Here is a 27,178-nt window from a genome sequence, read left to right as displayed (position 1 = left end):
CTGAAAATTGGGAGAATAAGATGTATGACTTCTTTATTTTTTTTAAATATCTGTTCACTTTTGCTGAGCAAGTACTTTGATCTTGATGCTTTTTGATGAGATAGTCCAGGTTTCATCTATATGTCTGTGCAACTTCTATTAGCTCATAAATCTGAAAAATCTTTCACTTCTTCCACTGTTTTTTATAATCTCTTATTCTCCCTTTTCTCACTCTTTACTCTCAAGCATTTATCCATTTTCCCCATCATAACTGGTCAAATATTTAGTGATAGGAGGAGACCTGACTTTTATATCTATTTTCATCTAATTTTACAAAATGGGTTTCCTTTCAAAAGAATTTATAGGTATAAAGATAGTTTGCAACCAGGATGAAGGGAGTATGATAATCCAGTCGAATTCAAAGAAGATAGTCCTCTTAAGTTAATAGGTCCTTAACTCCTTATACATTTTAATATATTTTAAATTCTAGTTTAATAATCATATTATCAGAAACTGGTCCAGATTCCATTATGTTTTGAACAGACCATTCAATAGATCATACTTGTGAAATCGCCTTTTTTCTATGCAGGTCCCATACACTCTTTTTTGGGGTGGTCACAGGAGACCTCTTCCAGCCCCCACCTGCCTTCACCAGAGAACCTGCTAGCTGGTTCCAACCCGTCATAATAATGTAATTAAACTATAAATACAGCGAACAACATAAAGCCCTTAGCATGCTCTATGTAAAAGGGATTACATGATTAGACTATTTTAAATGCCATTTTGATTCCAGTTCCTTTGCAGTTTTAGCTCTGCAGATAAATTGGTAGGAGAGGGAGAGAAAAGAGGTGAGGGGGAGATTTACCCTTTATTTGAGTTTCAGGTAGAATGTCTTTATTACCTTATATATCAATGCAGTAAAATTACTTGTGAAATCAGTCTGAGCTCAATATCTGTTACTGCTCTCTTTTCAGCAAAACCCAGTGGGGCTGGAATGGAGGGTTGTGAAGCCGGAGGGAATGGCAAACGTATGACTTCATATGAGACCCCTGCAGCTGGGCAAGTATTGATGGTTTGTTATGCTAGGAAGGAAGCTTTATGAGTGCCTCTGGTGACTGGTGGAATGACCTGTGCCCATATAAATCTGGAGTTGGAAGGAGACTGTATTATGTGGCTTTACCATCAGGCAAAGAATTTCTGTTAGTGAGTGCCTGAGGTAATTCTCCAATGGAAGAATCAAACTGTTCTCCTAAACTATAGCGAGCGAAAAGGACCTCATCCCGTCTTCTAGTTCTACCAAGAATTTAGCAACTTGGTTATTTAATAACATTTAAACTGTGTCACTTTGGCCACATTCAGTAATGTTGATGAATTAGCCGTTGCTGATGACATATTTAGACCACAGTCCCACACTAGATTAAATTCAGCGAATTTAGTTACGTTAGCACCGGCCAAATGGCCTCCAGAGTGCAACACAAGTATGCAAGATTGATGAGCATGTTTCCATTCTAATATTTCAGTGAAATTATAATCTGTCAAGGCTAGCTGTGTGACAGCCGCTATCGCAGCAAGGCTGCTGACACTTTTGATTTCTTTTAATGCAATTGCCTCGAATTTGTTTACACAATCAAATAGTGCATCAGAGAAAGTATGTGAAGAGAGGACTGGCTCTTTTCTCTCATGTTTTTGGTCTTGAGGTATATTAACATGAGGACCAGGGCTTTCAGCAAACATTTTTTGTTCAACTCTCTCACACTCTCAGTTCCTGTTGAAACCCCCTAGCCAATAAACCTGGCTCCATCACCACTGCCTCGGTGGTTGCTTCCACATGTATTCTGTGTACATGCCAAGCTTCTCCCATATCCATAAGTGAAGGCTATCTTAGTATAGCCCTGTGAGGATGTTGGTGTACCTGCAAACAAAATGGCAAGGAAAGGGTTGTACTTGGCCAGACATACTTGGAGCAAGCCGAGCTCTAGCAGTGGCTGCCACCATCTCAGGGGGGTTGGGTTGGACCTAACTGGTGGCTGTGCAGGTTTCAGAGGCAGCGATGGGCATAAGCCATATTGCCTTCTCCTGCAATGCTGGCCACTTCAGTGCTTCCAGTGTCTGGGCAGAGATCTGATCCTGGGTGCCAATCAAAATGGTCTGGTGTGCCACCTTGTGCGAATGTGCCAGAGGTTGCGTACCCCAATATAGGGGAAAAGTTAGTATTGATTGTATATAATGAATGTACAGTATGCCTGTTGTTTGTGCTGGTATAGTTGAAACAGCAGACAGTATTTGACCAGTAGGACAGAGTTGTTGAAGGCCATTTATGCATGGAAGGTTTTGCCTTGGATTTGCTGCTCTCTAGATGCATGTTTTCCCCATCCTGATTCTCCAAACTCTGCATGGGGGCTTATTTTTGAGTTTGGAGAAATTCGGATGGGGAAAATGTGCCTCTAGAGAGCAGCGAATCCAAAGCAAAACCTCCCATGCACTCAAGACTCTACGGCCATTTATGCATGGGATGTTTTGCCTTGGATTTGCCGCTCTCTAGATGCACATTTTTCCTATCTAAATTCTCAAAACTAAAAAATAAGCCCCCATGCAGAGTTTTGAGAATCCGGATGGGGGAAATGTGCATCTAGAGAGTGGCAAATCCAAGGCAAAACCACCAGTGCATAAATGGCCTAGCTCTCCCCTATTGGTCTTTCAACATTCTTTGACTGTTACAGAATCAGAAAAAGGCTGCATCACTACCCCTTGGCCCATGCAGTGCTTCCTTTCAGATGTGGTTTAATACTCACTACTGGTATTCAGTTATATTAGATTTTCAGCATTCCCAGAGCATAAGGTCTCTTGTCTGCGTACATCATTGTAACCACTTTGGAGACTTGCACGAGGCTGGAAAGTAGCCATTCCTTGGGGCTGATATATATTCAGTGTAAAAATATTGCAGTGTACTTATCTGCTTTGCATTTATAAGATTGCCTTTTATATCTTCAGTGTTTTCTCCAAAGCTATCGCCTTTCTAATCAATCCCAAAATATATATCTTTTATGTTGCATGAACAGCCTGCAACTCGGGAAAGAGATTCTTTAAATATTTGCCAAACTTGCTGGTTGAAAGGCTAGGGGCTTTTATAGCCCCTCCTCCAAAGATCTTATTGAAAGATTGTGCTTTAGGCCCATTTATAATCATAACCACCCCACAATTAGCAAGTGAAACGCTTACTTGTCAAAGTTTTAATGCATGTGCTCAATTAAATCCATGAATGGTGTTAATGAGTGTATTTTCCCACATTCTGAATGCTAAAGCTTGAAGTGTATTTCCAGTTTTAATTTAAATATTAAACAGTATCATTTGATAAGTACGGGGAGATTTTGGAGCATCATATAATATATAGCTCAAAACTTTGCATTAAGAATGTGGTGCTTTTGCTTATCTTCACTAGAAGCAGTCACTGTTGCTTCTCTTTGCTCAATGTCATCTAGTGTGTGACACAGTGTGGCCTAGGTACCCTGTGCCAGAACCCCTAATGGACCTTTTCCGCATACAAGGCCTCCAATCTAACAAGTATGGAAGCATACCTTCGTCTGCACCACCTATGAAGATGATGCAGGTACACCTCTGTATATGCATCCTATATATGCACTGTGATTCTCATCTAGGCCCCATTGAACTGGCTGGATGAATGTTTCAGTGCTGGTGGATATTTATCAGGAACCATCAGTTGTGCTGTGAAGCCACTTGAGCTAGATTGTGGTGGCTAGTGGTTCAGAGGTTGCTTTCATATGAACAAGAACAGGAGAGCCAGTGTGGTGTAGTGGTTAAGAGCAGTGGTTTGGAATGGTAGATTGTGATCTGGAGAACCGGATTTGATTCCCCACTCCTCCACATGAGTGGCGGAGGCTAATCTGGTGAACTGGATTTGTTTCCCCACTCCTACACACGAAGCCAGCTGGGTGACCTTGGCCGAGTCACACTCTCTCAGCCTCACCCACCTCACAAAGTGTCTTTTGTGGGGAGGGGGAGGGAAGGTGATTGTAAGCCAGTTTGATTCTCCCTTAAGTGGTAGAGAAAGTCGGCATATAAAAAACAACTCTTCTTCTTCTAAACGTAAGCACTGTGAGATAGTGTGGTGGGGCTATTCAGAAGGCCGTGCCCTCCTCCGTTCGGTATGTTTTCCTGTCTAGGACAATGTTTAGTGAAAGTCATGGGATATTCCAGAATTCTTTTTGATTGGCTTCCTACAGTAAAAATATCCAAATACTCTATGGTGGACTGTGCCACCCTGGGAGGAATAGACTTGACTACTGTAACATTCACTGAATGAACAGAGTAAGATTTCAGTTGCTGTTATGTTTCCTTAAAGAGGCAGGCATACTTATGATCCTTCCCAGCTTTACCTCTGTTCTTAAATATTCTTTAGACTTTGGCAATTGGTTTTGTACAAAAAAATAAGCACGTATTATTCATTGGGTTCAAGTAATCAGGACTTTCCCCTCTGTGAACCATTTCCATTGCAGGATACTATATTCTGCTGGCACTTGCACCACAGTATTTTGTTGCTGGAGGAACATATCAACCCCCTTTGGAATCCATTGGAAGTAGGAGTGTGATTCAAACAAGTGAGGTGATGATGCTCACCTTCTGGATATTATCTGTCGCATTATTTTTGATGTGAAACACTTTTGTCCCTCCATGCTTGCTGGTTCAAAACCTTTTCTTGGAGCTTGAGGGAAGAGATTACGTTTTATAGCAAACAATATTTGCATGCAGCAGAGAAACAGGTCTCTGTGTTCATGAGGCTTGAGTAACTCTGCAATGGATTGCACCTGCAGGAACTAATAGTTGGTGTTACGAGTACAGCACATTTTTTTTTTTAATACTTGCTAGAATATTAACCCAGCCAAGCTATTGCTAGAGAGCCAAACATGAATACAAGTGCATAACTAAATACGAGAATGAAGGCTTTCTTATACTGAACTTGGAAAGCTTGAGGTTTGCTGCTGTACTCCGATCTCTGCATAGATGATTAGCTGGGTGTCCTTTTCTATTTGCTGATGAGTTCCACCCTGACTCTTTGGCTTCGTTGTATTCATTGAGGCAGTCTATCTGCATGGACTATTCTGTTTCCAAGCTAGGGTCACCAACCTCCAGGTACTAGTTGGAGATCTCCTGCTATTACAGCTGATCTTCAGCCGATAGAGATAAGTTCACCCGGAGAAAATGGCCGCTTTGGCATTTGGACTCTGGCAATGCTATTCCAAGCCCTGCTCTCTCAGCTCCTGCACGCAGAGGTTTGGGGGCACTACACTTTGGAAGGCCCTCTCCTAGTGTTGCCAACCTCCAGGTACTAGCTGGAGACCTCCTGCTATTACAACTGCTCTCCAGCCGACAGAGATCAGTTCACCTGAACAAAATGGCTGCTTTGGCAATAGGCCTCTATGGCATTAAAGTCTCTCCAAACCCCGCCCTCCTTAGGCTTTGCCCCAAAAACCTCCCACCGATGATGAAGAGGGACCTGGCAATCCTACCCTCTCCATTTTACTCTCCTTTTGGTGCCAGGCAAAAACAGTTCTTGTTATCTAAGCTTTTAACTATTTCATCTTTTAAAGCAATTTTTATGATGTGCTTCTAGTTTGTTTTTGAATATCATTCAGAGGCTTTTTAATGCTGTTTTTTATAACTTGTTTTATGGTTCATTATGGACAAACTTTTATTTTGCTTTTATTGCAGTATTTTATTTTGTGAGCTGCCTTGAGCAGGTCTGAGGTCTCTGGAAGGGTTGCCTGTACATTTGCTAAGTGTATAAATACATAAACTTTCTAGTCCATTTACAGGTCTTGCCTAAGGGACATGCTATCCTTTATTCTTCTGACTCGCTCTTTCTGGTTTTGGTGCCTTCTTCTTAGGGCTATCCTATCATCTTTCTTGCTTTGGCTTAACCAGTTCCATTGTTAATAACTTGCTGATATTCATTCAGACAGGCATATACATATTAGACTGATGATTTTTACTTTTATTTTTTGTTTTGTTAGTGCACACAGTTTGAGGTGGGAGGCAGAAAAATTTCATTCCATCCAGAATCTGCTTCAAATGAAAGGAAGAATTTCTGTCTTACAGGGAACTTGTCTGGAATTTGTCATATAATAAGCTGTGGTGCCAGTAGAAAAAAAGAAATCTCTGTCTTTTTTAAGTAAAAAAAGAAGCATCTGCAATTGTCTAAAACCATATTTATCATAATCCGGAAGGAATTCCAGTTATGGTTAATAATATACAAGAACAATCTCTTTTTTTTCTGTACACATACTGCATTGTGGATCACACAGATCTTTAAATATGTGTATGTTTCCATGAAATGAGGAATTCCTTGGGTCTATTTCTAAGGATTAATGGCCAGATCACTTCATAAATATTGCTGCTGACAAACACAACAGTTAGTGGCGGAGGCTATGAGTGATTTGTGTAATTGCTTCATTGCACCAAGCACTAATTAGGGCTGCATCTGTAAACATGTCTATTTACTTCACTATTTTTTGTACAAACGTTATGTTTTATTCTCAGGGCATCCTGACAGATAAAACTGCAACCACACTGTATCTGTATGGGGAAGGTAGCTGTGATATCACATTTGAATTTGCTGTTGTGTTGGGTAAGAGGAGCTCCTGCTGGATGAAATAATCTAGTCCAGCAACTTGTTTCCAAAACAGTAGATGCATCTGAAAATCTCAATAGCAGGCCATTAATTAAGGCAACAATGTTCCTTGGTTATTTGACCCCTCAGGACCTTGCATCAAAAGTCTACTGCCTTTTAATTTGGAGGTTTGATTTAGCTAATCAATACTCTCCAGACTGGCTTCCATTGTCTCATTATCTTGAGAATCAATTAAAATTAATCTCAAATATCAGTAATATGGTGACTACCATGTTTTCCCTCTACTCTTAGCCCTGTAAGGGATATGTTTGTTCTCTGTGTTGTTATGAGACATATGATGACATAAATATTGGTTTTTATATTTTCAGTTAGATGACTCCATTTTTACGAGAAGAACCCCATCAGCTGTACATAGTACCATTTTATCTATTCAAACATAACGGGCTTGAAATATATTCTACCTCTTTTTAAACATCTTGCCAGGTTCTGGAGTACTTGATAGCAGTCACAGGAAAAGATAAAAGCCACAAAGAGCAACCAAAATAACACAAAACGGTATGTAAGCAAAGTCCTCCACAGTCCTTACACTAATTGCCCCCCCCATCCCTATTTCAAAATTAGTATTTTATTTTATTTTAGGCCATCAAGTCACAGTTAATTCATGGCAACCCCGTAGAGTTTTCAAGGCAAGAGACATTCTGAGGTGGTTTGCCATTACATGCCCCTGTGTCACAACTCTGGTATTCTGTGGTGGTCTCCTATCTAAATACTAATTCGCCATGGTCAGGCCTGAGAGCGTGTGTCTAGCCCAAGGTTACCCAGCATGATTCCATGGCATGAGTGGGGACTCGAACTACTCCAACACCTAAAACCACTGCACCACGCTGGCTTTTGTTGGCTACCTTCTCATTCTTCTTTGCATATTTTGTTTGAAGACCAGCAATTCACACTCGAGTTCTATAAATCATTTGGGCCTGATGATGTGTTAGTTTTAAATCTCTCAGTATTTTAATCTCTCAGACTTAGTTGTTGTAAAGATACTTTCCCTGTTGAAAATGTTATTTAGACATTCATATCTGTTCAGCATGACCCTGACAGACTGTTATTATTCAACACTTAGTGATGTCATGCAGTAAGGTGACAGTGATAGGTGGGGTTAACATGCAGCATGTGTAATATACACTGCCTGCACCCATAGGAAAACAACGCAATGAACAGGCTCAAACTGCCTGCTGAGCAATCAGCTTCATCTTCATGATGGACAAACAGGACATGAGCAGAACTGCTAAGTTCTGGTCTTCTTGCTTTTGCTTGCTAACCCCGCTGGAATCCTCTTAGTCTGCCCTTTTCCTAATCCATGGTACCTTGAAAGTAAATGTGACCATGCTGTATTTCCCAGGCAACTTACACATATAGGGAGTTCAAGGTATTGTTTCCCAAGCCAACCATGACTTCATTAACCCTTAGCTAGGACTACCATAAAATTTCTTCTTTACAACAAGATTTAAATGTGCTTCAGTTCCAGACAGATGATAATGCATTATATTATGATTACAATCATGCTGATCTGACTACTTCCCTCTCTCAACTGAGTTATCTGACAGCTGATCAATATCCAAAATTTCCTTGCTTGCACACTATTTTGTCAGTAACATGGAAGTGGGGGTGGGGGAATGATGTACCTATAAGTTGAAATAGCCATCACAGATGGCATCTTTCCCTGTCCAGGTAGTACAGGATTTAACTTATGTAGTCAAGATAAGCACTTTTATTTGAAATCTATCAGCAGAAGCATACTCTGGTTTTTGACGGAATTACTTATTATGCAGAATGTCGCTCATTGATCGTGACTTGCAGCAGGAGAGCCAAAGTAGTTCTCTGCATCAAATAGCAAACTTTTCAATACTGTAATTTGGCAGCATCATTGTGAACCAAACACACTATGTGTTCCTGCTACTTTTCATATTAAATGTTAATAAACTTCCCTATAAAACAGGACAGCAGACCAAAAGACAGTAATGAAGGATGTCTGTGACCAAGGCATTAGTGGCTACGAATAACGTTCTGCCGCCCTGCAGTTCTTCCTTTTTCTTTTCTTCTTTTATATTCCATCTTTTTTTCCTATTATGGAATTCAGGTTTCCAGGAAACTTGATCAAACCCAGACCAATTTAGTCTTCAGTACGGTTGCTGTGTCATCTGCATTCCAATCATATGACAAAGATTTGGGGGGAAATAAGGGGATAACCTGTCTGTTCATGGCATTAGTGCTTTGAGACCCTTAATAACACAACACTTGTTTTCTGGTTAGTTTCAGGTGGGCAGCTCTGTTGATGTGCAGTAGAAGAGCAAGATTCAAGCCCAGTAGCACCTTAAAGACCAACAAGTCACAGCTTTTGAGGGTCAAATTTCTCAGAGATTGGAATCTTGTTTTCTGGTTAGTACCTGACAAAAATGGGTTGGATTCTGTGGCCACAGAACCAGAATGTGCTGGTTGTTTTCCTGCCTTTTCACAACAGTCATTGGCTACCGCTGACAAAGCATTGCTGTGGGGTGCCAAGACTGCTGCACACAGAAAGCTGTTGGGATAGAAGGACTACAGTGTGAAGAGGCAGGGAAATCAGCAAAATTACCACACCTAGGGCTGTTGAATTAAAAAAAATTCGGTATAGTTCAGATTCGGCTGAATTCGGCCCATTTAGATTTGGGATATGCCGAAGTCCGAACTCCCCTCCTTCGGGTGCGTGCAATTCGGCGGGAATTCAAAGTTCGGGAAAAAAATTCGGCCGAATAAAGCCATTAAAAACACAACCGCGCCTTTCCGCAGCCCTGGGGGCATTTTGGGGGGTAGAGGTCCCAAACTTTCAGCGGAGATTCAAAGGACCCTTCTTGCCAGACCCCCCAAGATTTGTAAAGATTGGGTCGGGGGGGCTGAGATATGGGCCCCAAAAGGGGTCCCCCCACCCTTAATGTGCATCTCTGAGCAGAGCTTGCTGCCCACGCACAAAGCTCCCAGCCCCGACAAACAGCTGAGAAGTTTGCAAAGCAACACAACTGCAAAGCAACACCTTTGCAACCGTGCAAAGCATGGAAAGGGACAGAGGCAGCTAGCTATGCATAAGGAGCAGGAGGGGGTGGAATTTCCCCTTTTGCATTGGACTCGGGACCAGGCAAATGCATTCTTTAAGTCACCATTTGGAAACCAGTTTTGAGCAAGCATCAAAATAGACCTAACCGATCTAATGAATGAGGGAAAACCTGAGGACACACTGAAGCCCCCCCTCAAAACTTGGGTCTCTTAAGAAGGCTCGTCTAAAGCTCTGCTGAAGGTTTGGGGTCTGTACCCCCAAAATGCGCCCCCTGCAGCCACAGAAAGAGAAAAGGGGCGAGCCCATATCTCGGGACCCCCTGACCCAATGTTTACAAAACTTGGGGGGTCTCTTAAGAAGGCTTGTCTGAAGCTCCACTGAAAGTTTGGGGTCTGTACCCCCAAAAATGCACCCCCTGCAGCCACGGAAAGGTGCGAATGTGCACAAGCACACACACCCCACACACGAGGATTTCTCTCTCTCTCTCCCTGGCCCGGCCGCGCATCAGCTGATTCCTCCAGTACTCAATCCTGACTGATTGGCCAGCAGAAGACCCAGCTTGGCCACCGATTGGCCGGGGGAGGAGAATGCTGCTTACTGAGGGCCCCGAATTTGCCGGATTTATTCTTGAACTCCCGAACTCGCTGAATTCGGCTCCCCCGGTTTCCCACCATTTTTGAGTTCGGTTCGTCCCGAACTAAAAACCGCCGAATCAGGGGAAATTCGGCTGTTTTTCGTTTCAGGCCGAACCAAATTGACAGCCCTAACCACACCTTTTTCTTGGCTAACTAAAAGCTTGGAAATTCTGGACACTGATAAATGATCTGTGGTTAAAAATAGGAGAAGCAGGAGTGATGAAGAAGTAGTGGTAGGATGCAGATGACTTGCATTTCAAAATCAGGTTTTTCTTTTTTTCTTTTCAAAATTAGAAGCATGCTATACGTGTTTTTTGTTTGTTTGTTTGTTTTGTAAAGTGCATAATTCCTGGACTGCTGGGAGAAGAAGACAATGAGTATAATCCTTTTTCTGGCATATGCTTCTTTACTGTTTCAAACACTTTAAGATGTAAATATAAAGGAATGATCCTTTATTGCTGTTGCAGTATGGACCAGATACAATCGTCTGCCCAGTTCCTAGGCATATCAGTAATCAATCTATGCTGATTGGAGTGGCACATAAAGGACACAGCATAGCATGCTTATGCACATTGAAAGACCTGCTTGAGTGCATGAACTTCCTTGTATAGGAATCTTGAACATTGAAAAATTGAATTTTCCCTTTCTCCAGCTGCTTGTTAAATTACTGCTGAAGGCTGCAATCAAGTTGTTCACAAATCAAGAGCTTCATGTCCTTATTGTTCCAAAACTTAGCCAAAAGCGTGACAGAACAGAAATTCAATTTTATATTGGCTTTAAAACTTATTTGTATTGATTTATAAACAACAGTCTTCTTATGAAATATATGAATGGCTTGTAAATAAGTTCAAAATTACCTGTAGGGCTCACTGAAATGATGATGGCCAAAAATATAATTATACTTTCTTCGGGGGGGAAATCACAAGAGGAAGGATCTCAACTGCTGTTATTTCAAGCACCTTAGATTTCCTTGAATATGTCAGTTATTCCATAAGATTTCCTGAATATGTCAATTATTCCAAAACTAAATCAGAAATTAAGGAAAAGATTTGGGACATTGGGATTTAGAGCGGGACTGTGGCTCCGCTGTAGATCACCTGCTTTGCATGCAGAAGGTGTCAAATTCAATCCTCAGCATCTCCATTGAAGGATCAGGTATTAGGTGTTATGAAAGACCTCTGCCTGAGACTCTGGAGAGCCGCTGCCAGTCTGAGTAGACAATACTGACCTTGATGGACCAAAGATCTGATTCAGGATAAAGCAGCTTGATGTGATGAGACAACTTCAACGCCTACTTTCTGCTGCAAAATCGGGAACAAGAAACTGGTGTCGTCAAACTATTTAGCTAATCTAGTGGTTCCTGAACACAGGATAGCTTTCACTCTGGCCTGTCTCTGTGTTCTTCTATCTGCTTTTTTAGAAGGGAGATACCATTGTGTGCCACTTCAGGAGAGCTTATGCCCTTGCACTACTGGGGAAACTGAAATGACTGGACATGTGCTGTTGCATTGAGCCACCTATAATGAATTGAGATATATATATATTTATTACACCCATCCTCCAAAACATCCCAGACTGTGAATCTAAACCTCAGAAAGAGTTGCCAGATTCTACCAAGATAATGTGTTAATTTATTTGTTGTTTTTTTAAATACACACACACAGATGGTGAGGGGTCTGGAGACCAAGTCCTATGAGGAAAGGTTGAAGGAGCTGTGTATGTTTAGCCTGAAGAGGAGAAGACTGAGATGTGATATGATAACCATCTTCAAGTACCTGAAGGGCTGTCATATAGAGGATGATGCCGAGTTGTTTTCTGTTGCTCCAGAGAGTCGGACCAGAATCAATGGGTTGAAATTAAATCAAAAGAGTTCGTGTCTAGACATTAGGAAGAATTTTCTAACAGTTAGAGCAGTTCCTCAGTGGAACAGGCTTCCTCAGGAGGTGGTGAGCTCTCCTTCCCTGGAGGTTTTTAAGAGGTTAGATGGCCATCTGTCAGCAATGCTGATTTTATGACCTTGGGCAGATGATGAGAGGGAAGGCATCTTGGCCATCTTCTGGTCACTGGTGTGTGTGTGTGTGGGGGGGAGGTAGTTGTGAGTTTCCTGCATTGTGCAGGGGGTTGGACTAGATGACCCTGGTGGTCCCTTTCAACTCTATGATTCTATGATTAATGGAAGATTGTGTGTGTGTGTGTGCATGTGCATATATATTCTTATAACTACTTTGTTAATGTATGTTTTAATTCTGCTGGTCCATGACCATATTAAATTGTTGTTGAATATGTCAACTATGTATTTCTTATAGAATACTGACTTGTGTTACAGACAATAATCTGGACAATAACTTCAATCCAATTAACTTCAAGAATATCCTCTAAGTATTGCATTCTTACCATTGTGAATAAGAATTTTCTTTTCCATCAATAATATGACATTTGTGTCAAATGTTAAATAAAATTGAGAAGAAATCCATCAATTCTTTGCATATTTTATTTTTCTTTTTGATTTCCAACTCACACACATCTGGCATATTTTACATCTTTGCAATAAAACATGGTTACAATAGCTTAAGGAATTTATATATCCAAAATATTTCACCATGATCTTGAGATGAAATGAATTTATCTTCCAGATGTTCAATATTCTCCCAATTCTAAGCTACAAACTCAAGATATTGCTTACAGACTGATGATGAATAACTTAATCATTACATTGATTTCCCGTGATTTCAGAATCTTATAAATACAAACAACAATGAAGAAGGTATTTAGTGCTAAAACTTACTAATACAAGGTGGGTAACAAATAAGAATCACATCAATAAATAATGATATGTTTCTGGTGCAAAGTGCCAGTACAAAGAATCCATTACCTTGTTTTATCTTTTTTTAAATAAATGACTGCAAGTGAGTGTAAAGTCTGAGAAAATTACATTCCTGTTACATGCCTCATAGCCCTACCAACACAATATGTACATCTATGACAATACAGTCACCAAATATACAAAGAAGAAACATGAAGTAAAGTGTAATATACCCCTGGGTGTGACTTGATCTGTCGAATGTGCGGCAAATTATCTTGATAGTCAGCATTACAGTATCGTTGACCATGAAGTGCCTTCAGCTGAGAATGTGGCTTAAAGTGTGATTGTTTTCAGAAGAATGTTAAAAGAACAAGCTAAGGTTGTTTTGAACCAAGCTTTATTTCCAAGGGAATGAAGAGAAAAATCTTAATCGATCTCTCCCTGCAATGTACAGTATGCCAAATGTGATGAATCTAGAAGTCTAGCACTCTTACTTTGGTGGGAGTCACTAAGCATGGTTGCACGGCATCTCTTCTGTGCTCCCGCCTGTCTATTACATTATTAAATCAAAAGGGAAGGTTTTTCTTTTCTTTTTCTTAATAAAGTATAAATATGGCAAACAATGGCTTCATATCCAAATGCTTCATGTTGTGAGCAAAATTCCACTCAGAAGGGGCGCCTTGATATTGAAAAGTGCAAACCGTGGTTCGGTGGCAATGACACAATTGCGGCTTGCGCTCCGCTCCCCCTCCCCCATTTCAACCCTTGAATACAAGCTGTGCCTTTAGGCAGCTCTTCAGTTCAACCAGTGAATGTGACCGTTTCATCAAGACATCAGTTTCAAAGTACATGCAAGTTGTAACTCCACAATAAAATTAAGAAACTTTTTTTTGTGTTCTTTATACAAGGTTTTACTTTTACAAAAGTATCCCTTCAAAGTTAAGATGTGCATCTGATGTAGAAAGTATCAAACGTAGGGTTTTTTTTCTCCTTTTAATTATTTTTCAGCTTGAAAAGAGGCTGGAAATGGGAAATGGATGTTAGGTTCATGGCCCAAACAATAAAACAACCAGACACAAGGGTCCTCAGAAGATTCAAAAGTCTCTTGTGACGTGTTCTTCTACTACTAGCTTTTCTCAGTAAACAAAATTTATGAAATAATTACCAAAACATCTCCTAATTCATTGTAATTTACATGATACAAGCTCGCTTCTGCAGCAGCTGGTGTTCAGTTGTGAAAAAAAACACACAAAGTAAAATGGTTGCTGACTACAATGTACAGCTATTGCTGGGTGTAATGGAATGTACAACGGAGGTCAATGCAGACTTGTTTTTCCATCAGGGATTATGCCTTTCGGTAGCACTTGTGCTCTCAGTTCCCCCCTCTGCTTTCAGTTCTTCGCTCAGGTTCAGTATCTGTTCTGATGCTCATAATGCCACCGATTAAAATCTATATTAAAAGCTACAATGCTACCAGAAGCCATGCCTGTGATTAGAGTCCTGAAAGAGACAGAGAGACAGGTCAGTCATACTGAGTCAATGTGTTTGATTTTCAGTAGAGTCAGTTGGTCAAGGGGGGGATTTAAAAGTTCACCTCAGCCAGGTTCAAACGACAGCCCTATGTGTTCACTGAAAACATGGGGAGAGAGCGGGTGTAAGCATGGTGACCCCACCCAGTGCCTCCATGTGCTTGCCTGATTGTCTGCATGGAGGAAGTGGCTGAGTGAACTCTCCCTCCCCAGGACGAGTGATATTCACAAAGCAGTGTCACGGGGAGAGGGTGTTCGCGTGGATACTTCCTTTGCATGGTCGCACCCTGCAGATGACAGGTGAAAGCACCTGGGTGAACACCTCGGGCTGTAGTCTGTACCGGGCTCTAGACTCGCTGCATCCTTGGTTGCAGCTTACCTCTGATCGTGGGACAGGTCCATTGCTCTAATGCCAGCATCACAGCCAGGGTAAATGTAGAGTTGCTTGAAGTCACAAGCTTGCCATACTTCCACTACTCCGTTATCGCCGCCTGTCACCAGGTTCTGCCCGTCACTGCTCAGGAGGATAGCCTGCAGCCAAGTTCAAGGCACACACTACAGTTAATAGCTGGGAAATTACAGCAGAAAAAGTTTGATAGGCAGAGATTTTCTATGTTTAATCGCATTTCAAAAAGAAATTAATGAAACCTAACAGGTAATCCAAAATGGGTAATTAATGTTTATCTGTTTATAAGGAGAAGGAAAGCAGGAACAAAGGGGAACATTTAACCTGACGCCAGCATATATCATTTCATGTTTTGCCCTACAACCGCCGGTGCCATCACTGACACCTCAAAGCTGGGCATCCTTTTCGCCGCCTGAGGTGCCAGTGATGGATTTGACTCTCCTGGGCCTGGATTCATGACCTGGCTCCTAATCAACACAGGACGGATGTCAGGTCATGTAAGTTTTTAAGGCACACACACTCAAAAGCCTTTACGTCTAAAACATATATCACAGCAATCATTGCGGATTAAGCAGTTTGTTATCATTTCTTTTTTTAAAAAAAAAAAACTACGGTTCCATTCTAACTTGAAATGGAGAGGTTTTCTATGTGAATATGACTTTTTCAGGGGGGGTTAATGTGCAACTTCCTCAAGCAATATTGACAAAGCATTCCTTTAAGTTACAAGCATAAAGATTTACCCTGGTTGAGTCATTGATCTCCATCTGAGCCAAGAGTTTGCCATTAATGCTGAAATTGCTGAACCTGCCTCGTTCATAGTAGATGATACAGTGGCCTTCGCTAGATACGGAAATTAAGCGAGGATACAAACAGTTTTCTGTTCCTTCAAGTGCTCTTAGCAAATCTCCAGTAATTGTGTGCACCAAACACGGTCCTTCTGTATATTGCACAAATAATACAGTATATTACAGAGAGTAATATATAATCCAGTATAAGCGTTCAGAGTATGCATGAAAATGGCATATAATGGTATCTCAGCAGCACTGAAAAGTTGTGTGGGAGGACAACGTCTCTTATCCAGAAACTCCAAAAAAAATGTATACGGCTTTTACAAATAGCTAAAATGTCTTTTATTTAAAATGGTGCTTTAATAAGGTGAAAAACATAAAATTGCTTTCAAGCACTGAGCATGTGTTTGTATGTGGCTGTTAAGCCATCCCATTTTCTAAAATGCTTAATCTTTTTACTCTAGTAGGTCAGAAATCACTTGTTGAACATCTTGGTGTAATAAAAGCAGGTGATGAATTCCTGAATCTTAGCCCCAATTTAAAGGTGACACTGACAAGGCAAAAACATTTACCTGTTGGACTTTACACTTGCTGCCTCCCATTTAAAGTGGGCTGCTCTAGGGTTGCCAACCTCTAAGCAGAGCCTGGAGATCTCCCGGAATTACAACTGATCTCCAGATTGCAGAGGTCAGTTCCCCTGGACAAAATGGCTGCTTTGGAGGGTGGAATCCATGGCATTATACCCCGCTCAGTTCCTTGCCTTCCCCAGGCTCCACCTCAAAATCTCCAGGAATTTCCCAACCCAGATTTGGCAACTCTTAGCTTCTACCCATGCAAAGCAGTTACTTAGTTCTCAAGCCAGCCCACACTCAGTCGGTCTTCTAGTCCCTAAGCACAAGTAGCTGCCCAGGTTAAAGGAGACACTGCAAGTGCAAAGTTTTGTGGGTATTTTTGCCTCACCACCACTGTGTTTATTCAAGCCTTAGATATGCTTGAATTTGAAGAAATCTGTTTCACAGTCTATATAGCTTCCCCGAACATCTTATTAAGTTTTTTTGCTACAAAAGCAAATGCTATCATAAGTTAGTTTTCATGTTTCGATATGACTGATCTCTTCACTTTAACAGACAAATGGGATTACTCGTCTGGAATCTAAATACATAATTCAATATATGCAATTACTGTTGGGTCGTTTTGGGTAGATCCTTTAAAACTATTACCTGCGCATACTCTTGGCATCTTATTGGCTGATGTTTCTTAATAGCTCAGTGTCAACTTTGTCTTACTGTCACCATCCTTCTGTGAAGTCTGCCCTTTAATTTCCCCTTCCACCTGTCCTTAGGCTCGGAGTTTTTGCAAGCCAAACTAATCTTGTCTCACACAGGCTAAACTATTCACAGACAAAATATTGTTGAAGGCTTTCACAGTCAGAGTTCATTGGTTCTTGTAGGTTATCCGGGCTGTGTAACCGTGGTCTTGGTATTTTCTTTCCTGACTGAGAGACACTGAGAGACACTGTCCTTCAGTGTTACTCCTCTGAAGATGCCTGCCACCGCTGCGGGCGAAACGTCAGGAAAGAAAATACCAAGACCACGGTTACACAGCCTGGATAACCTACATGAACTATTCAGACATTTTGTTACTGAATTTAGAAGTTAGAATGTTATAATACATGCTACATCATTAGACAACGGCAGCCTAAGGTTGGGTGACAGACAATTGCTAGCTTATCAATATGATATTCAAGTAACTTTGGAGGATACACAAAATTAATACAATTAACCAATTAATTAATTATGAGGTTATACTTGTATTGAGGCAATGCCCAGTAATGAAGAATTTCTCATTTTTAAGACTTTAAATGACACTTGACCTTTAGCACCACTTATGACAAGTCCCAGCTCGGCACAAACTGAAACGCAGACAACTTCATGATCATGACCAGTAAGAACAGCTCTGGGAGCAGGATAATCACCTAAAGCAAAACAAAGCAAAACGGGTAAGAAATACCAAGTAAAAAAAAAATTACATTCAGAAGCAATGAATAAACTGCACACTGGCTTAAACATCACAATTTGGGGGTATCTTAGATCCCAAATTTCAGTACTTACTTGTTTACTTTTTAATTTTATTTGTCAGAGAAACAGATATTGTGAACACCTTATGTTCATCATCAAAATTACGGACCTCATGATTAAACCTTATTGGGAGAAAACCTCTCAGGTGTCAACCTTCTGTCTAGAATAAGAGTGAGGTAAAATAGTATCCCCCCCTTTCCTGAGGCTGGTTGATTGCACATGTGCAGACTATACATGAGTGCTCACTCACATGAGCAAACATGTGATCTTCTGTAGTTGTCAGAAGCAACTTCTGTAAACTTGGAGGTTGGAAGAATGCTTGCTGTTTGTCAGCAAGTGTAATTTTTATCTTATGCTTGCTTCTGAAACACAAACTACAACAATTCTGTGGGTTCTTCCTGTCTTTTACTAATTTTGTTCTGCTGCTATAGTGTAGACTAGCGTCGCTCTCTGCTTTCTGGCTGAGGCAGTTTATGATTTCTTGGATCTTGTGGAACATATCTCTTGTTCTTCCTTTTTTTTTGGTTCTCTTCTATTTCTTTAAACTTGTTATTATAATAGTTATCTTTATCTTTACGTGCCAGCTGCTGGAATGTTGCATTTAGCCTTCTGATTATAGTTCTGTCAGCTTTTATTTTTGCTTCACATCTATCTTTAGCAATTTTAAGAGTTTCATCAGTCATCCATGGTTTTTTATTTCTTTTGGCTACAAGAATAGTCTTTGCGCATTCTTTCTTGATAATATCTCTGATTTCAACCCATACGGTTCATGTTCACTTGCACTTAATAATACAAATCTGTTCTTTACATGGTCTTTAAATTCTTCAGGAATATTGTTTAGATTGTATTTTGGCACTATGAATATTTTGGTTTTTCTTCAGCTTTATTCAAATTTTTGGTTAAGAAATCAGCTCTTGGTCTTGTTTTAGCAGAGGTAACAGAGCGTCTCTATCTTCTGCTTCCAATTATGTAATATAATTGATTTCTGTATTGGTCTTGTGTTGTCCTCATATACAATCATCTGTTTGGTTGCCTGAAACATGTATTTGCAATGAACAAATTGTCGTCACAGAATTCTATGAGTTGCTCTCCTGCTTCATTTCATGTCCATAGCCCAAATTTTCCAACAATATTTGTTTCTACTTTGTTTCCCACTTTTGCATTCAAGTCACCTATGATTATCAGCACATCTTATTTAGGTGTGTGATCAATTTCTTCCTGGACACTTGCACAAAAGTGTTCAATTTCTTCCTCATCAGCATCTGTAGCTGGGATGTAAACTTGAATGATGGTTATGTTGGTACGTTTTCTTTTAAGTCTGACTGATATTGTTCTATCAGACTTTGCATTATAGCTCCTAATTGCTTGTGCTACATCTCGGCTCTCTATTAGAGCAACGCTGTTTATTCTGTGTTTGTCATTTCCTGAGTAAAACACTTTGTAATTTTCTGACCAACAATGTCATAACCCAGTGCAATTTAGTTCACTCACTCCCAGGATTGCAACGTTTAAACATTCAATTTCTGGTTTTACAATTATGAGTTTACTTTGATTCACACTTCTTAAGTTCCATGTTTCTGTTATATGTGCTGAACAGCTTTGGACTTTCCTTTTGCATCCATTCACATCAACAACTGCATGTCCTTTGCTTTTAATCCAGTTGCGTTATTAAGAATAGCATTATTTGTACTTGTCCTCTGCTCTTCCCCAGTAGCTGATTAAGTGCCGTTTGACCTGGAGGGCCCATCTTCCAGCACTGTATCTTTTTCTGTTTTTGATTGACTCATCATAGGATTTTCAAGGTATGAGGTCATCAGAAGTGGTTTACCAATGTCTTCTACACAGTACTAACCAGGGTTTGTTGAAGTGTCACTGCTGATATCTATGATAGATCCTTTGCCAGAGTCACCTTCCACTGTTGTTGCTGCCCAATAGCTACCATTCAAGGGTTCCTCCACCCCCATCACCACTGTCTTTTCTCTTCTGCTGATGTGCCTATTGATTCCTGAAGGGGGTGAATGCATCTTAGTCCGGTGTCTCAGCTGTGCCCATTCCACCTTGAGTGACTCTGCTAGGAGTTTAGCCTCTTGACAGAGTCTAAACTCCTTATGCTATTGCTCTCAGCTTTGCTGACACACACACATTATTGTGTGCATACATGATATATCATCTCAGAATCTAAGAGTCACTCCAACAATATGTCAGTTACCTGTGCAAAAACCGTTAATATGGCTGCCCAATTCACATGAGCAGTGCAATGGTGAAGCCGTGAATTCACATAAAATGGTAGCTCCCCTCCATGAAAGGAAAAATCTCATTGTATGTTTCTTCTTAAGATGACAACCTTTGCATCATTGGAACCAGTTCAGAAAATCCTTCTCCATTTACAAATAAGAAGAGTCCTGCTGGATCACATCTGGATCAGGAATTCATCTAGTCCAGCATCGTATTTCCCACAGTGGTCAACCAGATGCCTCCAAGAAGGGTGCAGATTCCAGTGCCTCTCCATATTGTTGCCCGCTCCAAGAGCGTTCCATTTAGCCACCATGTCTAATAGCTATTAATGGTCCTATTCTCCATTGGTATATCTAGCCTCATATGTACTAACCTGAATTTTTGCATTATAAACACTGTAATTCATACTGCTTCATAGTACATTGTTTTACTTTAATTCATGCTGTAAAACAGTTTCATGCACATTAACAAAACTGCAGAAAACCATGGCTTTTCATTGCGAAGGAGCCATTTTCGGAGGGGAAAGGATTACCCATAATATGCCGCCATAGAGCTGTTACGAGGCTGCTTTGCAGCAGTGGATGTTTCTAAAAACAGCTTCTTTGGATGTGCTCCTGCATGCCAGGTGGGGAATATCCTGGTGCAAAAAAGCCTATAGAGTTCACCATGATAAATGTATATATAAAGCTACCCTTATTCAGCACTGACTGTATAAATGCAGGAATGCATTTGCAAGGACAGTGGTACATTTGGAATTCTTTAACTTTATCATATAGCTTGCCAACCTAAAAATAAATGTGGTTCACAAACAGGTTTTGTTATTTGATATACATCTCAGAATATCCACCACTGGCACGAAATTAAACTCAGTCCAAAGTTTCATTTTAAAAATAAACATACATCTTTGCAGGGGAAAAACAAAGGACTCTTATGTGCCAGAAAAGGCCAGTGTTGTTAAAAGAGTATTCCAGTTTTTGGCTGGATAGTAAATTTGTGAAGAATGTTGGGAGCAGCTTGCTCGTTCCGAAGGGAGAAGGTCTGCAGGAGCGCACTCTTGTGCTATCAGCACGAGAGAATGAAGCTGGGATAGACTCTGTGATACATCTGCTCTGTGTCTCAAAACAGGAAATGCACACGAGGAGGCTGTCTGTTTTCCCCTGATTTAATGCAGGCTTGGTAGGCTCTGCTGTATCGCAATTATGAAAAAGATGGAGATGGAAAATAAAAGCTATCTAACAGGATGATGCAAGCCTTTTACGAACTTTCGCGTCCTTTCATCTTTCTAGACATACTGCAATGGGCGGATTAAAAAAAGAAAGAAATTAGGTATATGCGCTACAACTTTTCCAGCAGAAGGAGCTATACTGAAAATGTATCAGGATATGGAAGGCCTCTGCAAAATTGCATATATCTGGAAGATGCTAAACTGCAGTTGGCAGGAGGCTTGAACTTGTTCTACAATATTCTTATTTTGAAAATTGCTATCTCAAATGTGAATTACCTGAGCTAGCCATTGAAAAACCTTCAGAGTTTTTTTTCTTGACGGTTGAAAAAGAAGCAAATTTTAAAAAGCAAAGCAACCTATTATCTCGACTAGGCATGAATCTGGAATACCAAGGGCCCAGCCCATGTGGAAGCCTCAGGTTATCTATAATTAAGCTGAATCAGTGCTGCGATCCACTTTATTTGCCAAGGCAAATGCCTATGAGGACCAATGTTGTTCCTGAAAAAAGGTCTTTCAGAAATCCTAGCTCCACTACACTTCTAAAGTCTTTAAAATAAATCATGGCTTTGCAATAACAGTGAGTATCATTTCGCCCTTTAGGGATAAATAGAAGGAAATACAATTTTAATCAGTGATATATTCTTCCAGGAATGCTGCCATGTGGAGGGAGAAGAGACTCTCGCCCACATTACATTTTGCTGCAAAAGACAGAATGCCGCGGACCTCAGCAATCATTCCAAAGCTACCAAAATATTCTGTCACCACCACATCACCACTGATAGATGCAGCAAGAGGTTAAAGGCTGTGGCACCGAGGGAGCTGAAGGTGAAACTTGACCATCGTGAATTGAAACACCATCACTTTGAACTCACAGTAATTTCCCCAACGTGGCACCTCTATATTGGCAGCAGAATCACTCCAGGGCAAAAAAATAAAATACAGGAGCCTGAGCTACCAATTCAGTTTCTCCAATACTTTTTTTTTAAAACAACGCATAGCTTTTCTTCCCCACAACAGACATATTATGTGATTAGTTTCTGTGAAAGACAGCTTGTGCTTTGATTTTAAAAGAAGTAGAAATATTAATAACCTAATTATTTATTTTGACAGTTTCAAGCTTCCCTGCAAACTAATATTTCATGGGAAATGGAAACATCCCTTCAGTTTTAGAAAGCACAGTGGTGTACTGTCAACACTACAAGGGGGGTAGTCATTTTAAAATGCAGGCAACATCACAGTGTCTTGTCTTTGGTAAAACTATACCCTTATCTGAAGAGAACCACTCAGCATTCATACAATTACCTTCAATAAGGCACAGACAACAAAGGACCCCGTAGATGATATCCTAGCAAGGTTGTTTCTATCGCTATTCCTCGCTACTATTCTCTAGGACAACACTGATCCGTTTGTAGGCAGCCACGGTGTGGCAGAACTCCTACAGAGCTACATGAGCCAAGAGAAAAGCCTTGGTGGAATGCAGATGGTCAGCCGGACTTTCAGTGTTTCTTGTTGTCTGCTAGCCTATGAGAAGAGAAGGCTGCGACAGAAGCTTACAGAACGTGGACACAGCACAGTAGCAACCTGGGTGTTGAGTACATTCCCTATTTTTCCCACCCTGGTTTCCATCTGCCATATTACCTGTGCTTTCCATACATGCAGGCAGATGCCTACTCAAGTTCCCTGTTCTATTTTGGGAGGAAGAAAGGAGAAAGAAGCCACATCAGGACTTGTAGCTACTTCCTCTCTTGTTGGAGCTGCCACTTCCTCGCAGGTTCCATTGAACTTAAAAAAAACCCCATACCACTCTGGAAACAACCCACTGATTAATGCTGAGAAAACCCTTTTGTGGACCTCCCCCCCTCAAAAAAAAAGCAGTGGCACAAACTGAATATGGCAATCTCTCAGGCCCTAGCAGGAGACTTCCTCATGTTCTGGGAGAGATTTCATAATATTTTTGGCTTCTTGAAAACATGAGACTGCATCTGTTCCTGGCCATAGCATCCGAAGAACTAATACTTATGAAATCCTTTTCCATACTGATCTCAAGTGATTTCCTATTATATCTCTACAAATGCTTCAAGGTGATGTTAAGGACAATATCAAGAATGAGGATCTAGTGCATAGCAGGCAATGGCCCTGAGGCTGTACACAGTACATGTGGATTTATAACTGTAGGGCTATTTTAATTGTGGAACTACAATTATTGGTGGGTCCCATTATGCACGCTTATTTTTTAAAATAACTGTAGGATTTATATATGTGACATTCCTAACCCTCTTGCTCTGAGCTAAATCAATATAGTTTCCACATGATATGAGTGGAACTACATTACAGAAAATTGGTTTTGGGTTTGAAACCAAGGCTACTATACAGCACATTTATTCTCATGTTGAAATAACCTGCAGTCCAAAGGCATGCAACATAAAGATGCAATCAGGGTTTTAAATGTAATGACCCTCTTCTCCTGGTTAATTTGGGGAGTCTTTTAGTCTTGAAATATTTGCCTACAAGTGACTTAAAATGCCTGCAGAAATATTTTTCATAAAATCAATGTGAATCTCTCCCTGGAATTCTTTACGGACACATTTAGTAATTTCAGCACACAGGGCAGACTGCCATACTCATTTACTGAAGTACTGAACATTCCCTTTAAGCATATGTAAAATATGTCAAGTGAGACAAAATGCACTTTAGTGTCTTTAAGGGATATTTGCCGAGCTTCGGGCTAGTCAGCACAGCGTGGCCAGAGTGAGCATTCAGCGCACACATGGCCAGGAAAAGCAACGAAAACTCACACCTCTGGTGACTATCTGGTATGTAATGAGAAATGTCAAGTCCCAAGATCAATGAAATTTCAGGCTCTGGGGACACAACAGGAATAGCATTGATCCCTTTAAAGAACACCAGTCAAAGGCTGAATGCAATATATTGCACAGATAGGCTCAAGAGGATAAGCGGCCAAGTCCGGCATACCTACATGACAAAAAATTCAATCAGCTCTTAGCACAAGCTGCTGGCTCCGTTCTCCGCCTTTTCATGCAGGGAGACGGTTCCAATTAAAGTGTGCAAATTAATTTTTATCACTTCCAAATTAGTTTCTGAATTTGTCTCTGTTTCAGAAGAAAACATCTGTCCCTTACTTTTTCACAGTTCTAGCTATTTAGAGATCTGTTCAAAGGCTCAAGATATTTCTTTCACAGCTAGAGTCTCTTGGTTTGAAAGAGATTTAAAAAGAAAATATACCCCCCAAAAAAAGAAACAATTATAGCAAGTAATCTATTTAATGAAAAAGACGGAAATACAGAAAAGACGCAACTTCAGGCTCAGCCAAGGTAAGCTCCCCCACAAATGACAGACAGCAAAAAGGGAATTTAGAAACTGGCATTATAAAAACTGGTTTTCTCCAGTTACAAATAGTTATAGCCTCATCCACAACAAAGTGATTCAGGATATCAGCATGGTGTGACCTCCAAGGCAGTGGGACTCAAAATATACACTGTCCCTGCACCGAGTTCTCATAGTTGGAGTCTGTGCACCAGGGCAAAAACAAAAAGACCAGAACTGGAGAGGTGCTGTGAATCTAAATTGAGTTCTGGTTGTTCTTAATGGCAATGCCAGATGGAAGGGCTGACACCACAGAGTTTATGATTGGGTGTAGTCACTAGTATCGACAAAGTATCTAACCTGCCTGATGCTACTTCAAAAATTAAAACTGTTTTCTGCTGTAGAATTTCAAATGTAAGGATCACAAGTGTCAGCAGAATCCCCATGGATATGACCAATTTCATGGCTGCCTACAAAATTAGCAGAGGGTCATGTCAACTGTGTGTTCTCACGTAATTCAGCTATTTTTTCGAAATTACTGAAAGCAGAAAGGTGAGGTTCATGGGTATGTAGCCATGTGTATATGACATATATGTGAAGTTTCTAATTGTATGATTAGCAAGTGTTGATTAAAAAAATAAGGAAAAGGATGATCCTGCTTTATATGATTTTCTGAAACAACTGAAGTTCCTCTTGGTAATTGGATGCACTGAAGCTGAAATTGATAATTAACTGTCTTTCAGCTTAAAGGATCATTAGAAAGTCAAGCACCTAGCCCACATAATTACTGTAACCTGACATTTTTCTTTTGAATTCCTTACCTCCTTATGGTTTGTGATATAAAATATCTTATCTGTGTCTCCAGATGACAGCTTTTGAGAAACTAATCCTTTCCTGAAAATATCATCTGCATCTTCCTAGAGATTCATCTTAAAGATGTTAACTAATTGGATTTAACCTACACTGTACATCTCACTTTCATTTTTCTTACAAGATAAGCCCTAATCTCATGGCAGTAAAAGTACAGCAACTGTAGATGTTACAAAGAAATATTTCTTAATACAACTGTGCTGTTGCTTTAACACTGTGTTTTCCAGTTAAAATCTAATACAGAACAGAGTCGTATTGCAACCAAATATGTTCATTGTGGATTGGCCTCAAATGAAGGCTAGTGGTGAAATGTGATGTGACCTAATGAATACAAAGTCCCAGACCAACAGTGGCAGCACCAGCAGGGGGTGGTGAAATTAGTTAGTGATACCACTACAAACCTACTCAACCACTGTGGTCAACTTGTAAGGCTCTGTTTTGGGTGCCCCGGCCTGGAGAGGGCCTTCTGTATCGTGGCACCAAAACTCTGTTAGCCACTTTGGTGACTCATAAGGGCATAATGGTCGGGTATAAATTTAATAAATAAAATAAATAAATAACAGTACCCACACCACCTCTTCCTGGAACTATGCTATGGCAAATCACAGTACTTCCCGGCACTGTAGTTCTTGCTTTCCCCTAAAAGTGCCAAGAAGCCATCTCCATATGAAGACAAATAGTTGCCAGCCAACATATAAGGACATTTCATAATTTAAAATACATACTTTCCCCCCAAATCTTAGGGACATAATCAATCTGCCGAGGATCATGAATGCCTGACTAGAGAGTCAGATATATGCTTCACTTTCCAGCTAAAACTTGTGGGACATAAATGTGTTTAATTTTGGCTAGATTACACTGTAATGGATTAGTTGGTGTTGAAAATATGGAAAGCAAATGGTCTCCTACTGGACTTTCAGCAGTAATAGTATGCTGATAAGCGGAGAAAAGTAGTTATGAATCCATTTCTTTTTTGTTCATATAAAATGGGATTGATTAAGAATATACCACCTCTCTGGTTAATAATATTCTGAGAATCTACTTTATATATAATCCAACATGCTATTCTACCACTACTTGCCAGCTAATGAGGTCATACAAAACATAACAAAGAGTGGATTCCCATACCTCATGGCTCTTTTACAGAAATAAGAACATTATAATTAGTAAAGAAATACCTTACAGCCTATCACTGAAGGCTTAAGACTAGACACATGATGCATATAGAGGTGATACTAGTTAACTCTGTTGAGCACACTTAGAAGAGAGCCTACTGTGGCTCTGTAGCCCTAATATAAAAAGGCATGGCTGGATATACACTCCCACCAGAGGTGAAAATAGGTGCCAAAAAATTAGTGTTGCAACAGCATCAGAGATAGCAGTCCTCAAATCACTGGAGCTCAAATGGTCCCATTAGTTTCAGTGAAGTCATATGCATTATTTTAGTATTGTGGTTTTATTGTGTAACTTTGGGCAGAGTTTGGAAAACCTGCTTAAATGATGGATTTCATCATTTCAGGTTTCATCATTTTTTTGATATGCTCTCTGACACGCTACATATTCTTTACAAAT

At 40.3% G+C, this 27,178-nt stretch overlaps 1 protein-coding gene across 3 annotated transcripts in view; it reads right to left on the bottom strand.

Moving 5' to 3' along the window:
• Positions 1–13,897: 13,897 nt before the first annotated feature.
• The window catches only part of NBEA (neurobeachin), a 433,179-nt gene continuing 419,898 nt past the window's right edge, over positions 13,898–27,178 (bottom strand). For all 3 annotated transcript variants that reach the window (XM_056858518.1, XM_056858519.1, XM_056858520.1), the window contains 4 exons: positions 17,748–17,849; positions 15,827–16,023; positions 15,060–15,211; positions 13,898–14,651 (listed from right to left, as the gene is read on the bottom strand). In XM_056858518.1, the coding sequence (XP_056714496.1) occupies positions 14,561–14,651; positions 15,060–15,211; positions 15,827–16,023; positions 17,748–17,849 (542 nt within the window). In that variant the 3' untranslated portion in view covers positions 13,898–14,560. The remainder of the gene's footprint in view (positions 14,652–15,059; positions 15,212–15,826; positions 16,024–17,747; positions 17,850–27,178) is intronic.

The sequence above is a fragment of the Euleptes europaea genome, chromosome 12 (genome assembly GCF_029931775.1).
Source record: "Euleptes europaea isolate rEulEur1 chromosome 12, rEulEur1.hap1, whole genome shotgun sequence".
NCBI lineage: Eukaryota > Metazoa > Chordata > Lepidosauria > Squamata > Sphaerodactylidae > Euleptes > Euleptes europaea.
Note: the sequence above shows the minus strand (reverse complement) of the source record. Positions and strands in the feature narration are given on the sequence as shown.